Here is a 17,155-nt window from a genome sequence, read left to right on the forward strand (position 1 = left end):
ACTACATTCAGAACAAGGGATGATTTCAAGGTGTGATTTGAATCCAAATGGCTGAGATGGATTTCTTAGTTGAGATCCTGTTAAGAAACGGTGTAAGAAACTGGATAACGGTTGGGAGGCAGCGCACACCGCGCACCTATAACGAAATATTAGAACAATTGGAGGCGAAATAAGTCAGAGGATATTGGAAGATAACATGTTATCTAAAAACACTTTGACTTTGTTGACGAACACTGATTGATTGATTCCGTAAGACACACTTAGAAAGACTAAAACTTACAAACTCACTCAACCTACTTACACGCGTCTATTCCATAACAAACACCACCACAAACTAGCTTCATGTGCCATAGTTCGCTAATTTATTGTTCAAATCGCATGCCACACATGAACAATAGCGAGTTTAAGAAACGACGACGGCGATGCCGTGGACAACGTCGGTTAAAAAGTGAACCTTTATTTTACCTACGAATCTCGCGTTACTCTAAAGCCATTTAGTTTGTTTTTCACTGTCAAATCTATCTGAAACTAAATAAGGAACAGGGCGTTAAATTAGAAATAGAAAATTAAAAAATTAGCCGTCGTCGGTCACGTTCTCCAAAAAACGCAGAGTTTGGTGATTTCACGTTGTAGTGTTGCAGAGGACGCAGAGAAATTTAGAAAAATTTATAACGCACCTACAAAGCCATTGTTCTATTCATTAAACCTTATGTTTAGTATTGTTCCCGTTGCCGTTGCAGTTGTGGTTTTTGCAGGCCCAGCCGATCACGTGGAGCCGTCAGAGCCTCAAGAGCGCGCTGCCTGCTAGGCTTCTTCTTTTACTGAAAGGCGAGGTCAGCACTCTGCAGTCCTCCGTGTTATAAAACGAAACTGGAACGTTCAAAGGGCCATTTTGAATCAGTTTTCCAGGCGACTCTCTTCAATGGACACGTGAAGAAAGATGGCATGTTAACTTTACACGAGCCGCCTCGGACACAACAGCTTGAATCCATCTTCTACGTTTTTACGAGTACTGAGTCCGCTTTTATGGGATAAAAATGACGTACATGTAAGATATGAGATCAAGGTCTGATTATTTATTTCTACAGCTGACTATACTCTTTCTTCCCCATTTTAGTGAGAGTTATTCAAGGTCTGATGCTCATGACCATTTCAGGAATTTCCACAATTTTAAAAGGAATAATCAAAGATATAATCTTTTTCTCTGAGTTGTTAAACCTACTTCAAACCTCTACAGCTGGTTCCAAATACATGTCAGTAATCTATTTCTCACCAACTGACATTGTGTCAGTTGCTATAAAGAAAGCAGCAATTACATGAGAGAAATGATCTCAGTTTATATCCCTATTAGCAAATGGAGACATTAACTAGTTGTTCAGTTATTTCAGAAGTCATAATTTTGAAAGGAATAAATTTCAGATGAAATTCAAGCAAAGAAATGATCCTCACAGGTAGACTGTAATTTATTGTTAATAAGAAACTGCAGAAAAAAAAACTGAAAAAATTCAGGCTTTGAAATGATTTGAACCCGCAGAGCCTTCAAGATACTAGTTGGCTACTCCTAGCAACTGAGGTACAGAGACACTCATTGAGAGGCAAGTTTTAAGGCGTTCTCCTTTCCCATTAACAATTCTAATCATAACTTTTTTAAAATTAATTTAATTTGAGCTGCAGATGAAAATCAGGCAAAGAAATGGTCGTTGCAGGTGGACTGTAATTTAAGAAATTGCAGAAAAGAAGCCAGCAACACCTCCTACATGCTAGTTGAGTGCAGTAGCACTAATTGAGCTATGAGGCCAAAATTCAAAACAAAAACTAGGGAAATCTCATTTGTCTTCAAATGCTAAAAAGAAAAGATTTGGACAGGGGTTATAAATAGTGGTGCCCAGCATCACTACTGAAAGCTTGATCTGGTAATGATCAAATTACATGAAACAACTGTGTACTCTATGATATGTGGTTTCCATTACACCAACACAAGAGAAATATACTTGTAGCAGTAAGAAACAACAGTAATAAGAGTTTCCTTCAATAAGACAACCACCAACACTGACATGTAAATGGTATGGGTAACATCCACTATTTATCAACTGAGTTAACAAAACCAAAGCATAGTTGTTTTTTTGGAAACTAAACTCCCTTATCCTGTAGATCAACAGCATAGTGTGCCAACTTGTGGGACCTTGTATCTGTGACAATTCAGTGATGATACACAGGAAACAATAGCTTATGGATGATCAATCAAAAGTGTGACCTACCTTGCTCTGGAAAGTAATATTTCCTACAGTAAGTTTGCAGAATGCACTTGTGGTGCCACAGGCAGCATTTGTTACCTAAAAAAATTATAATTACATTAAAACTTAACAACAGTGACCTTTCACACTTTGTGTGGTCTTGCAGTGTATTTTGAGAAGCAGAGATTTTGCATTCTTATTTTCTTTTCTATCGAATAAAGAAGAGACCACATCACACACTTACTCTAGGGAAGATTCTTGGCTGAGTCCAGTTTAACAAAATGAGCTGCTGTCGCTAACATTTCCTCACCAATAATGGCTTGGTCAGGCTGTACACAAAAAACAAAACTAATAAACAAGCAAATAATACACAGTCAAGATCTTACCCTCTTGGTCTGCCTAAACAAATGGTTGGTCCTGCTTACATGTGTAAAGGACCAAGGTGCAGTTCTTGCTAAACTGGTCCTGTTTTTTTGAGCATGGCCAGTCAGTAAAAAAATAAGTTCTCCCACTGACTACTGTACTTCCAAAGTGTGCCAAAGTTGTTAGACGCGCTGAACATTACAGACAGAAAATGGTGAAAAGTTGTTTCTGAGCCTTGAAAACACACTGAAGGAACCAACTCACACACCCATTCTCAAAAGTACAGGTCCACAACTTCTGCTTTCCATTTACTATTCTTTGACTGCACTGCACTGATTTGGTTTTTCTATTCAACTTGTCCTCATAACTGAAAACAACCCTTTTGTTAGGCTGACTGTGAACTTACCAGTGAGAGATCCTCTGGTTTGGCAGTCAATGTGAACCATGTTCATCTCAAGTTGATCTGGCCACTCTTCACATTCTCTAGTGGAAGCCACTGTATTCAAAAATTACATAATTACAGGTTAGAATAAACTGAGTGAATTTAACCCTTTAACTCTCAAGATCTGATCATCAATTCTCCCCTCTGGCTACTACACATTTCCTTGCAAATTGATTATGAGAATTAGGTTTCAATCAAGGTAATACTGTAAATTGTACCTGATGAGTTTGAGTGTTCTCATTACCTGTTTGCTGTATAATGTATGGATACTATAGAGAGAAGTTACATGGTAATCACTTCTAGGAGTTTTAATCTGAGTGTTTAAACCAATAATTCATCACAATGGCCAATCAGGACAGGGAGAATTATTAAAATGAACCTGTGAATGTAAACTCAGTTAAAAGAAAAAACAAGTGTAGTATCCAAAGTGGAGGAAAGTGTCACTGATCAAATCACTATAAGTTTTATCTCTTTCCATGTGTTTGGCTCAGAGGGTAACACATGTTTTCAAGACCAATCACAGACGATAAGAACAAGTAAACCCAGTGCAATCCTGGGTTGGTTTCATTCGACAATCAATTAAAAATTGCTCTAGATGCTATATCAAATCACACAGTGTTAAAAAAGGTTCCTAACACCGGTTATTAAATATGACATACAACTCTTTAGTTAACGAAAGATTTGCAACTTACCAATCTAACATTGCCTTGTTGGACAATTGTACCAATGTCAGCCTCAACACTAAGGAGATAAAACATTATTTGTCAACATCAAAACAGTCACATACATGTAAAAACTGTAGATATGAGTTGCTTTCTACTAATTCTTGTTTGGATGATTACTTACTGTATGTTCCAAGAGATTCATCATTAGACACTTTGTCTTCATCAAAGACACCAATCTTTATTTTCTGACCATGTGAGTTGTCCACAAAGGCCTTCACATAAACAATCAGAAACAAAACAATCAGAAATGAAATATCCCATGTTTGAAGTATGGACAAGGAACCACAAACCCATCAAAATCTTTACCTCAAACACTTCATTCCATATTGGATTCACTGCGTTGTCCTTTGTCTTTGTGCGGAATGTCTTGGCTCCCATTGGCAACAGAAAGAAATATCATCATGAGCTATGGTGCACAATTACAGTAAGATACTCATTGGTGTTCTGAAGCAATGATCTTGTCCCAACGAATTTATCTCCTCATGGAGGCAAAGCAAATGAGAAATCCAAAAAATGACTTAATAATTAATAAATATAATTGCCTCACTGATTGCTGATTCTATTTAATTCGGAATAAACAATCAAAAAAAGTTTACACAGATGTAAAATTTTCAGAGGAGATCAGACTTTCAGTATGATTCACCTTCCATGAAACTGAGGCAGAAAAATTTCAGTGACACAAGCACCAAAAGACACTTGGATACATATTACCGCTGGTCAGTAAGGGCTCTTTCATGTCTTTGGCTAATACAGTAATCTCCATAAGCTTTGACACATACCTCTGAGAATGACATTTGGATCTCAGCAGAACCTTTAGATATGATAACAATGTCTTTCTTGATTAAGTCTATTTAGCTTCCAGGACTTCAATGCAAAGGACACCCTGGAGTGATGAGAAAGCAAAATCAATTGTCAAAAACCTTTAAAAACTTCACTTATGTGTACACTTGGTGTACTCAGTACTAGTGAGTTATTCAAATTTAAATAATTGTTTTAAACATGTCTTGAGACGCAATAAAAGACAATTTGCAGAAAGAAAATTCTAATGATAAGTACAAGTCACTCACATCAGGCAAGGGGTATTTCAGTACATACGGATCAGCATCAGTCAAACGAACTGTGATCCTGTTTGGGAGAACCACAAATCCCACCACAACATCATATATTACTCTAAGGATCATGTCACTGTAAAAAAGCAATAGAGAGGTTAGAGAACCTCACATCACCTCTAATCCAGATTAGTTTAATTTAAAAATCATATCTACTTTACTGCAATTGATGATTCATTCTACTGTTGCCCCTGCAAGTTTTCTGAAGGGTGAAGCATACCTCAGACTAGGAATATCAAGAATATTTGCCATGTTTGTTAAGTCAAAGTCTAATTGTCCTGTAAAGAATAAATTAAACAAAAACAAAATTTACAATAAGCTGAATCATACACCCAATTTGATTGGATCTTACTTTCAATTTATCTGACGACAGAGGCATAGATTACATCACCATGAACAACACTTTACTTCCTTAACCTTCTATTAATTTTGAGTTCTTATTTTCATGCTTAACAACCTGTGAAAAGCAATCATTGTTGCAATAAATCACCATGATAAAATATTAAACTCATTAAAAGAAAATCACTAAAAATGGAAAAAAGGGTTTGCCCTGCTTGACCATAAATATGTATACAATGCAACTTAAAATGGCTGTGCAAGTCCTATAAATACATTTTGTATCAGCGTCAATCTATATTAATACTAGAGGACATTTAATATTATCGATTTCTCGCCTTACTTCGTGACCGATAATGAAGAATGTAACATCACTTGGACAACGCTATATTTCGATTTTGAATTTCTAAAATAATCGCCTAAATTTCGTGGTGTTCGTTGTGACTGACGAAAACAAAACGAAAAAACCTCGAAGGGTTGGTGAAATTGCTAGGGTAGTCCATTTGAGTTGTCCAACGGGGTTTTGTCCATGGACTGAAGGACATTATTCTGTCCATCACCCCATTCCTCGGTGATCGGTGATTTCAAAATATGTTAAAAAAATTAGTACGTAATGCTCCTTTGTAGTAAGATACATTTCATAGACATTGAATCGGTTGAAAGTTCTTTGAAGATCTCTCACCTGTTGAGGGGTTCATGGTAAACATTAGAATTTCATCATGATAGAAAGACGTTACTTCGCACATCCGATGTACAAAGTGAAGATAAGACAAGTTTTTTAAGAACAGGTCACCATCATACGTTATCAAACATAACACACCTGTCGAAATAAACCGACAATTCAGTGCGACATCGATTCTTTCAGTTCTAAATTCACGGCAACTCACGCGCCATTTTGAATGTGGCTTTTAAGAAACTGGGTCGAGAGCTACATGTAGTCTAGACCAATCAGAGAGAAGACTCCGTGTTCAAAGAAATCTGGGTGCTTGACTTCAACGAATCCGGATTTTGATTTTGAAATCGGGAATTCGGATTTTGCGGTAAAACACGTCTTTCAACGCTGGGAATTTCATCCTCAAAGTGGATCTCAATTAAGAAATCCAACTCCCGCTCTTATTGATTTCTATATGTTTTGCGTTTTTCCGAGAAATCCAAAAAGGATCTCTTCTAGGAGGGGTTTCAATGAGGTTAACCGTGGGCTAGAAAACGAAAAAAAAAATTAGCTCTGGATTTTTTTTATGAAAATCCATCTTGAGGACAGATTTTTCATTATCAAAATCCGTTTTTGCTTTTCATTTTTAACTACAAAATCTGTATTTCAAAATTTTATTCGGATTTACCGATCGAAAGCACCCAGAACTTTAGAGCCATTTTCCCAGTATTAGTTGGACTCTTTTGAATAGAAATAAAAGCCAACAACTTTAAGGCTTTTCGACTATCTAATTAAGGCCATCATCAGCTACAAGTTTCTTCAAAATTGGTTCATCCATGTTTAGCCTACGTGTAGTCGTACTTAGCGGGGGGAGGGTACGGCTACACGTTGGTTAATCCATGTCTCCACTTTCTGGGAAATTTCTTACTGACAATAACACTTGAGATAGTCAAGAGAAAATAATGGCCTTTATTCTCTCTTGAAACATTTAGCTCATTCTTGTGATTCACTTTCAAAAAATGGATTTGAGTGATGTACACAGATAAGCCGATAGACAAGGTTTAAAAGAACTAATCTAACTATTATAGACTTACCTCTTTGATGATAATTGGTTTGATGACAGCAGTGGAAAGACAACAATACTGTCTATTCTTCTTAAAAGATCTGTTACCGAGTTATTTCTTTCTTTGCTTATAAAAGTGTATCTAAAAATTACATCTCTACTTCCGTGTTTCAGATTTCAAAGCCAAAAAAATTCAAGAGTTAAGAAGTTGACTATCGACGCTGCCATTTTCAAAATCAACATAGTAATCTGGCCGCAAGCTATCGACTCGCGAAAACCGCGTCGAGCGCTTCACAAGCAGCAGCTACTCGACCTTAAAAAAGAAAAGGTCAATATGCGCATCAAAAATATAAAGTTTTTGTGGCATCTAATTGTTAAGGCAGATCATCATTGGGGGACAAAGCGTGGTCAATGTCATCATTTCATAATGATACACTTCTCTGCATTAGCTAAGATGGAAATTATATGGTTTTTGGAACTGGTGATTGAATTTCCATTCAGCTGATACCCTTAAGCTGGTAAGAGAAATCTGAAAATCATAAGGCACAGTCAATGTCATTATCTTATTATAATGTACTTCTTACTACCTTAAACGAAAATTGTATGGTTTTTAAAACTGGAGATGGAATTTCCATTCAGTTGATATCCTAAGCTGGTTAAAGGAAATCTGAAAAGAAAATTCCCTCACAACAGGGCTCCTCTTCACATATCTTCAAACACAAACAAACAATTTAGAAAGAAAATATGAAAGTAGTTATTCTTTGGAAAGTGGTGACATGTAGTCTTAGATTGAGCAACGAACCGAACGAGCCGGAAAGATTTAATTGAGGAAGTTGTAAATGAGGGTACTACACATGAAACCAAAGTCGACCGAGAGATCATGAAGTAATAATGATTTATTTATAAAGCAAAACCTTTTTTTAACTCTGACACTAGGTCAAGGGCCTCAGTTGAGAACAAAAGCTGTAGAAGTCTATGAAGAAGTTTCTCAAATATGGCTCAAATGAATTTGTGTATTAGCATTTTTCAAGCTTCTTCTTTGCCATTGCTAAATTGACCACGACGTTTTCCCAGAAACCATCTTTATGCCCTGGAAAAAAAATTATATCTATTAGAAAGTTAGTAGCCCACTGGCATGTAAATCTACATGCAACTCGTCTTTTACTGTATTAATTCCCCTCCCCCTTTTTGCTGTTTTTCTTCCCGTTATACTCTTTCCCTCATCCTCGACTTAAGAGCCTGAAAGGTCAGAAGCCATTGTCGCTTTAGCAAACTTTATAGCTTTTCTTCGTCAAGGAAAAAAATCAAATATGAAAAAAGCTCAGCGATACTGAGTTTTCTTGTACATACCGTAATGATTCGTGCTCCGGGCGCAATTAACGCCCGGAGCACTTATTAACTATTGATGCCAAGAGGGAGGGCGCTTATTCGAAGCGGGGCGCTTTTAAGGGAGACGGCACTATTTAATTCTCGGGAAACAGCAAATTGTGCCAAAAAAAGCTTTGACGTTTGTTTGAAAAGGATCAAGAAGACTGGTGAACGGACATGCTGTCCCTGGAACGAGATCATTCGTTTGAAGGAACTGTGCACACACATGGACATTATAGTTGAGAGACTGAGACGAAGACCACTGTTTTTGTATTATAAGGTTTGAAGTAAGTGATTAAGCAATTAAAGGAAGATGAACCACCCTCGATCTGAATGTGCAGGTACACTAACAGTACTATCGCTGAAACAGAATAGTGCCGCTAATTGGTATAGGGGCGCTTATTGTAATGAGGGTGTTTCACACTCGACAGGGGTGATTATAAGAGCAGCGGCGCTCATTAACAAAAACGAGTTCGGGGGAGGCACTTATTAGAGGGGGTGCTTACAGACATACATACATCTTTATTTAACAATGCAGGTTATGAAAATTGGCAAGAACGAAGTCCTGATGTGGACCTGCCTAACTACAGCTAATTAAATATTGTCACATTAGGTAAGGATAAAAATATAAGTGAACGAGATATAAATTTCTTCTTAAATACAATAATGATTAGATAAATTTAGATGTAATCATTATAAATAACAAATAAATATCTTAAAATAAAGGAAATCATCATTTTTCATTGAAACGCAGAAGGAAAGATGTTTCTTCGCATTCAGCTTAATCTTAAAAGATCTTAAAAATTGCAGTCTTTGACATGATGCAGAAGAAGGTTCCATGCCAACGCAGCCCTGTGTTTAAAAGAGGACCTGCCAATTTCAGATCTTGGTCTTGGTACTTCTATATTTAAAGAATTCCTTAAACTGTAATTGGGTTTTGCCTTAGAGAGGAGAATATTCAGTTCCTCTGTATTTGAACCATGATAGGATTGGTAGGTCACAACCAGCAGCCTCTTTACATAATATGGAGGGAGGTGCTTATTAGAGAGGGTGCTTATCAGGAAGGGTGCTTACTAGAGGGGGTACTTATTAGAGGGGGTGCTTATTAGAGGGGGTGCTTATTAGAGGGGGTGATTATTAGAGGGGGTGATTATTAGAGGGGGTACTTATTAGAGGGGGTGATTATTAGAGGGGGTGATTATTAGAGGGGGTGATTATTAGAGGGGGTGATTACTAGAGGGGGTACTTATTAGAGGGGGTGATTATTAGAGGGGGTACTTTTTAAAGGGGGTGATTATTAGAGGGGGTGCTTATTAGAGGGGGTGATTATTAGAGGGGGTGATTATTAGAGGGGGTGATTATTAGAGGGGGTGATTATTAGAGGGGGTGATTATTAGAGGGGGTGATTATTAGAGGGGGTGATTATCAGAGGGGATGATTATTGGAGGGGATGCTTATTAGAAAGGGGGTGCTTTAACCCTTTCACTCCCAAGATCTAATTAGTAATTCTCCTTACTATCTGCCATACAATTCTTATGATGTTAGTTCAGAGAATTTGGTATTGGATCAACTAATAATCCCATGATTGATATTCTCCTCTATTCTCATCACCTGCCTGCTTGATATTGTATTGACACTGTAAGGAGAAATTCTGTCTTGGTCACTTGTGGGAGTGAAAGGGTTAATGGCATGAGGGCATCAAATCAGATCATTATGGTGCTGATCAGTGGTACCTGTTTAAACAGTAAGAAAAGCTATTGATTTCAACAGTTGACTCAAAAGTTCATGCTTAAGTATTACTCACTTGTTTAGGTGTAGCATCCTTTGTAATAATTCTTTGAAACATTGTCATTTCATCAGTCATCCACTTTGTTCCTACATTTCTTAATGGCCATTTCTTGCTCTTCCTGTTTCTGCAACATGCCCTGAGCTGATTTATACATGTCCTAAAGGGAATCCAACCGTTTTTCATCTTCTGTGTAGGTATCATAAGGGCAATTATGTCTGTTGTGGTTCTTCAAGCTCACAGTGTTAATCAATCAACTTTCCAGAGTAGTGAGTGATTCCAATGGTACTTATTTACTATGCTCTGTAACTTGTCTGTAGAACCTCAGTAATTTGTGAAATATTAAACAAAAAAAAACCAGTCACCACAGAGCTAGCAATGTTTACCAGTGATGTCCTTGGTTATCTGAAGTGAGAATCCTTATCCAAAACTTGTGATATATTGGACAAGGGCATTAGCCAGTTGGCTTTTTACAAAGCAAAGGCTAGGAGTTAAACTAGGGGTAACCAAAAACAAATCCAGTGAACAACAGAGTAAAGAGTTGAACCCAGGACCGCAAGAGTACAAGTCCAGCGCCCTAACCTCTCCAACACAATGTCTCCAATAATGCTGGCAAAATTCATGTGAATGTCACATGTACAATAATATTCAACATATTTCAAGATACAAGGTGTAGTAAAATTAACGTCCAAGGAGAACAATAAAGATCATTGAAACTATTTAGCAACTGGGCTTGAACTGAGTCTAATTGAGCACTAGGATTAAAACACCTATCATTCAAAATGAGACCATCAATGTGTCAGAAAAGTCATGATACATGGATCATATTTTACTCTGTCTTTTCTCATTGCTGTGTTCTTCTCCTAGTTTTACATTTATTAAAAAAAAGAATGGTTTCCTCTTGTCATTCTCAACAGTGATTTTGCTTTACTTAATCACAGACAGATCATATTACCAAAATATTTAGCACAGATTACCCAATAATTTTTTTATTTTTGCCCTCATGAAGTAGCTTCCTTAAAAAAGTTTTAACAAACCTGGCATGTTGTCCATTGCACCCAAACTTTTGCTGCTTAAGTCATCTCAGCATCATTATCACTTCAATTTGCCTTTAAAAAAATCAGCATTTAATTATTATAATTATTATAAATATATTATGCCATGAAAACAAATTCCCCCAAATGACTAGAATAATTTGGCCACTGCTTACCCTGTAAAAACTATAAAAATCAGGTATATAATTATATAATATATAATTATATACCTGGTTTTTATAGCCAATTGGACCAAGGGAAAAAACAACCAAACTTAAGAAAAATGTTCATAAAATGAAAACAGTTAAGGGAGGAAAAAATAACAGGACTTAAATGTTGATTTAACATAAAATCCTGATTTGATTCTGGTTGAATGATGAATGCAGATTTTATCATCTTTACACTTTCCACACCTGTTGAAAATTTTCAAAAAGGTTTTCCTGCTCTGCATCAGTCATATTGACAAACATTCCTTCAACACTTTGAACAAAAACTTGTTGAAGGACTAAAAATTAAAAGGAGAGCAAGACATGAAAAAAGTGAGTTTCTGTCAAAGGAGACTTTACATACATGTATGTCAGTTTTACATGAAGGAAGAAGCAGTGTTGTCTAGTCCTTGGCGCAACTTCAAGCTCTTCACTCTCTTACTTAAAGGATTTGTTCTCAGCTGCTGTGAGTTCAACCACACTGTACCAAACTACAATTTGCACATTGTGAATAACATGCCTACTTGGAAATTAACTAACCCCACTTTCTTGCCTTAATGAGACCATAAAAAACTCCATGCAGTTCAACCAATTGTTAATGTCTTGATTCAGAGTTAAAATGCATGCAAATATTGAGGTGATTCCTCAGTTTATCACCACGCATCCTGTAATGTGCATTAAAATCATGTAATCGGGGGAATGAGGATGTGCACATTCCAAGAACATGGTATTGCTTTTAAATCCATGGACCAGGTAAAAAGGCACACTGGTCTTTAGATCTTGAATGAGTACAGTGACCTAATTATAATGTTTACTGTATAATTTTGGTGTACCATTTCTCTCCTTTAAATTAGGGATTTAAAAAATTCTTCAAAGGGGAAAAAAGATAAGCTAAAAGCATGCACATATACCTTTATTTGAGGATGCAAATTAAGATCTTGAAAGAAACGACTCAAGGAACATTTCGAGTCTATGTCATTTAAATTTGCCTGATTTTCCCACAAATTATACATCAGATTGTTCCATATGCTCCAAACTTTCTACCTACTGCATAAAGTTTCTTTAAAGGGTTACTTTAAAAACCCTTGCTTCCACCTGCAGCAAAATGCCCCATGAACCGATGAAATGACACACATGATTAGCGCAGGCATAACTGAATGGGGTATGTTTGGCCCATTAAACTTCTAAACAAACACAGTGACTTATCTTTCTAAAAAATAATGTACTTTTCAAAACAGACATTTACAAGGAACATTTAAGGAAAGTTTAAGGAAAATTGTGCAATAAATTTTTTTTCAGAGGAATTACCTTAACTAAATTAGTCTTTTTTAAAGAAAGATACTGAAAGCTCTTCTTTTTTCCAGATTTAATTTGTTCACACAAAATAAACTATGCCAATTCATTAAAGTTCTCTTGCAAAGAAAAGCAAAGGTGACTATAATCTTCAATCAAAGTGCTTCAGTTATAGTTTAAAAGGCACTCAATAACAGAGACATTCTGTAACTTGTTCTAATTTATTGCAAATTCTTCATTTTAAAAGAAGTTTTACAAATTAGGGTTCATTTAGTTTCTTTTCAAATTCATTTTCTACACCACACAGTTTATATATAAAAAACATAAAGTCTCTTTGTCTACGAGAAAGTGTTCCAGAGGACAGAAACACGCTAAGGGACACTGTAACAGATTATGATGAAACTTGTTGCAAAAGATACTTTGGTGAGATATTCCAAAAGCCACAGAAATTACAATTTCTGCATTTAACTTTAAAATTCTAGGGGAGACCACTTGATGCCTGCAGAACATGACTGAAACTTAGGTTTCTCAATATCCATACCTTAGCTTAATTAAAGATCTGATGAGATGAATTGGCCAACTTACATTTAAATGCTATTGAGGTCAACTTTGAAGAACCCAATCAAAAATTTGAATTTTGTAAAAGGGATTAACCTTCTATTATTTTATAGCTCTATGCCTAAGAGCTTATGATAAGCAACCTTTCTTGCAACAAATCACCATGATAGAACCTTAAATTCATTTAGAATAAAAAAATCAGAAAAAAATGAAAAAAAAAAGGTGTTGCTCTTCTAGACCATAAATATGTTTACAATGCAGCTTAAAATGGGTTTGCAAGTCCTATAAATATAACCTCCTTCCAAACACAGCCATGCCAACTCACGTTCATGTAAATATATTTTATATTTGCGTCAATCAATATACTAAAGGGCATTTTAATATTATCGATTTCTCTCCTTACTTCCGATATTGAATGTAACATCACTTGGATCACGCTATATTTCGAAGAGAGAATATTGAATGTTTAAAATACTCGCCTACATTTCGGGGAGTTTGTTGTGACGTACGAAAGCATAACAAAAAACATCGAAGGATTGGTGCGTGTTATGGTAGTTCATTTGAGTTGTCCAACGGGGTTAAGTCCATGGACTGAAGGTCATTGTTTTGCCATCACCCCATTTCTTAGTAATCAGTGCAACATTTGTTAGAAGTTGAATAAGTATCGTTCCTATGTGATAAGATACATTTCATAGAATCATTGAATCGGTTGAAAGTTCTTTGAAGATCTCTCACCTGTCAAGTGGTTCCTGGTAAACATTAGAATTTCATCATGATAGAAAGACGTTACTTAATACATCCGATGTACAATGTGAAGATGAGACGAGTTTTTAGCATAGGTCATCACCATCCGTCATCAAATGTAACAAAACTGTCGAAATAAACCGACTATTTAGTGCGACATCGGTGCTTTCAGTTCTACATTCACGCAGCTCGTCCGCCATTTTGAATGTGGCTGCTACGAAACTGGGTCGAGAGCTAGTCTAGGCCAATCAGAAAGAAGACGCCGTGTTCAGAGAAATCTGAGTGCTTGACTGTTACGAATCTGGATTTTGATTTTGAAATCGGAAATTCGGATTTTGTGGTAAAACATGAAATCCAAAAACGACTTTCATCGCTGAGAAATCAATCCTCAAAGTGGATCTCAGTTAAGAAATCCAACTCCAGATCTCGTTAATCACTATGTTTTGCGTTTTTCCGGGAAATCCAAAAAGGATCTCTTCTAGGAGATAACTTCCAATGAGTTTAACCGTTGCCATCCAAGACAACGAAGCACGCAGTAAAAAGACCGGTAAGGAATTGGGTCGGGTACGTTGCCCCGTTGTGATTCAGAAGTGACTTAGCAGTCGTTGCGACGAGACGTCAGCGCTATCTTTGTTCTTGAAAATCCAAACCCTGGCTCTTTAAAGATCGCCATCACAAAATTTCGGTTTCATAGACAGCTCTAGGGACAAGGAATTTATCTTCTTTGAGAATTATGCAACAAACGAAAACAGAGGATAATTACTGATAATAAAAGTAAGATTTTGATTGGAATCCTCATGGACAATTGGACTTTTTACAAAATTATTCTAATCTAGTCTCGCGTCTGTTTATTCATCTGTCAAATTTTAGAGCCACTTTGCAAAAATTTAGCGATAAATTTTCACAAATACACTGAATAAGAGAAGGAAGGGGACCTACTTATCCTAGAAATGAGTTTTGGATTAATTCCAAACATTATCATTAAACATTATTATTTACAAGTGCACAATTTACGCAAATCCCACGCGTTTCGATCGCGACGGGAAAACCAGCGAGATAATGTCCTGAATTTGTTGACTAGAACGATAATGCTAACACCGGAAGTCGAAAAAGTGTCCTGTCCAGACTATCCGCGCGCTCTCCCGTTCTGAAATAACGTTCCCGTTCCCGTCCCCTTGCTAACTCACTCTCATGTTACGCAAGGAGTAAGAAACGCGATAGAATAAAATTCAATTTTGAAGAGCAGAAAAGATGCCATAAGTGTAGCTTAACACTTTCCAAACACTTTTTAAAAGAGACACAAAGTTTGGGTGGATTAGATTAAATTATGAACCTGTTTAATTATGACGGAATTAGAATGAAATAGGTTCCAGTAATCAAAGCGATTACACAATGGTTTCAACCACAAAACAAATTTACAACAGAATTCAAAAGCACCTGAGCAATTATACTAAAATAATTATTCGTCTCAGGGTCAGTGAATAATGTCGAATTAATCCGGGGATTACTCATCAATATTCATTTCGCCTTTGGCGAACAATGAACAATGTAAAAACGAAAGAAATATTGTGACTTTCCCTTTGAGCATGGCTTACCTCTGAAATTTAAAAATTCAAAACAAAAAGTAACACTGCTTGATTGTGATGTTACAAAGCATAATTCGTCCGCGTATCAAGATTCTAATATGGCATACCTATGGGCTGTTCAATTTTGAATACCCTGATCTTCATTTCTTTGCAACGCTTGATGAGAGGAATTTGTTGAGACTGACTTTGTGTGTAGAATGTTGACCCTCCCTCCTAACTTTTCGCCGTAATTCCTCCGTGTTTAATTTGTCCGGTATCTAATCTAACCACGGAAGATAATCTTCACTAAATAGCTCAACAGAGTCAATAGGGTCAGTGGTTGAAAAGTCTACGACGTCGAAACGGGTAAAAAAAGGGGAAATCAAATGGTTCAACACAGGAATCAAGTGAATTGTAAGTCGCCAGGTTTGAGTCTTTTCTAACCGGGGTTACCTCATCCTGCTGTATAGCATGCTGTTCAGCTGCCAAGTTTTGCTTGGGAAACAAAAAATTCTTTTGTGGTATGTTCAGCTGTTCTAAAGGGCTCCTATCTGCCAAGACTCCTGGTTTTTGTTCCCAGGCGAGAGGAAGAGGTTTCGTGGTGTTTCTCCGTAAGTTTTGAACCATCGTTCGAGATCTTTTCCTGAAGGGAAGCTATTGTCTCTCTCAGAAAGTGACTTGCTCTTTTTTTCCACCATCAAAGTACTTTTTCCTTTCAATGTCGTCAGTGCTTTCCAAATTACTGATTTTTTGCTCTCTGGCCAATTTATTATTCGCTTCCCGTATGATATTATTGAGCCATTCTCTCGCAGCTTTCTTATTTTTCTCTGAATCTCTGGTCATTACATACATATACTTTATTTATGCTCGAAATTCAGTGTAGCTGTAGAGCTAATATCTTCGAAAAATAAGCTAAAATAAAATGAAAATATGCTATCTTACAATTCCAATATTATTTATAAACTATATACAACATTATGCATGCAGAGGGAAATATAACTTGTAGATCTACTGTGGAAAAGCTTCATATCTAAAGATCTTCTGCTTGAATCATAGAAAATTAAAGTTTGGTAAGTGTTTGGGAGAGAGTTCAATATTTTGCTAGCTAAGTATGAAAAAGAGTGCAGACCGTATGTCGTTGTTTTTGGTTTGGGAAGGGACATGATATGATTTCCGCGCAAATTGTAGGATGAAGACCGTACGTTGAACATATCTTTTAAATAACCTGGATAATTCGTAAAGAACAGAGTCTTATATAACGTGATCGTGAAGTTCTGGAGGCGTCTAATGAATAGAGATTTTAAGTTAACTTTGCATAGTAAAATGTCACATGGAGAGCTATAGTCCTGTAGTATAAACCTAAGAATGCACTTATTTAGATTATCTACTTTGTCGGCATTGCGCGCACCACAGAAATGCCAAACAGAAGAATAGTAGTAAGAATGCGGCAAAATAAAGGCTTTATAAAGCTTCAATAGCGTCTCCTTATTAATAAGTTTCCGAAATCTAAGCATTACGTTAAATTGATCATTTATTTTCTTACAGATACTGATACGTGATTATTAGTAGAAAGCCTATTATCTATTGTCATTCCAAATATATCTATCGAATTATTTACTTGGAAACAAAAATTGTGCTCAGTTTTTTCCCAGGATTAGAGCTTGGTGCTTTTTCTCG

The 17,155-nt window shown here is 36.4% G+C and overlaps 1 protein-coding gene across 14 annotated transcripts; it reads right to left on the bottom strand.

The window, feature by feature from the left end:
• Nucleotides 1-339: 339 nt before the first annotated feature.
• LOC149050885 (extended synaptotagmin-2-A-like) lies at nucleotides 340-14,183 on the bottom strand. 14 transcript variants are annotated; one of them, XM_089197918.1, is made up of 14 exons: nucleotides 13,905-14,183; nucleotides 11,526-11,617; nucleotides 11,116-11,187; nucleotides 10,097-10,267; nucleotides 5,892-8,014; nucleotides 5,094-5,151; nucleotides 4,832-4,949; nucleotides 4,544-4,647; nucleotides 4,071-4,141; nucleotides 3,886-3,976; nucleotides 3,004-3,780; nucleotides 2,479-2,563; nucleotides 2,259-2,333; nucleotides 340-1,021 (listed from the first exon to the last, which is right to left on the bottom strand). In XM_089197918.1, the coding sequence occupies exons 5-8, from the start codon at nucleotides 5,953-5,955 to the stop codon at nucleotides 4,612-4,614; spliced, it is 276 nt and encodes a 91-aa protein (XP_089054044.1). In that variant the 5' UTR covers nucleotides 5,956-8,014; nucleotides 10,097-10,267; nucleotides 11,116-11,187; nucleotides 11,526-11,617; nucleotides 13,905-14,183; the 3' UTR covers nucleotides 340-1,021; nucleotides 2,259-2,333; nucleotides 2,479-2,563; nucleotides 3,004-3,780; nucleotides 3,886-3,976; nucleotides 4,071-4,141; nucleotides 4,544-4,611. The 14 variants fall into 14 exon arrangements, with proteins under 14 accessions (XP_089054044.1, XP_089054037.1, XP_089054042.1 ...); XM_089197911.1 differs by having other exon boundaries at nucleotides 10,097-10,401; XM_089197916.1 differs by having other exon boundaries at nucleotides 11,526-13,792; nucleotides 13,905-14,119.
• Between the last annotated feature and the right edge of the window lie 2,972 nt (nucleotides 14,184-17,155).

This window comes from Pocillopora damicornis, chromosome 2 (genome assembly GCF_964200805.1).
Source record: "Pocillopora damicornis chromosome 2, jaPocDami1.2, whole genome shotgun sequence".
Taxonomy (NCBI): domain Eukaryota; kingdom Metazoa; phylum Cnidaria; class Anthozoa; order Scleractinia; family Pocilloporidae; genus Pocillopora; species Pocillopora damicornis.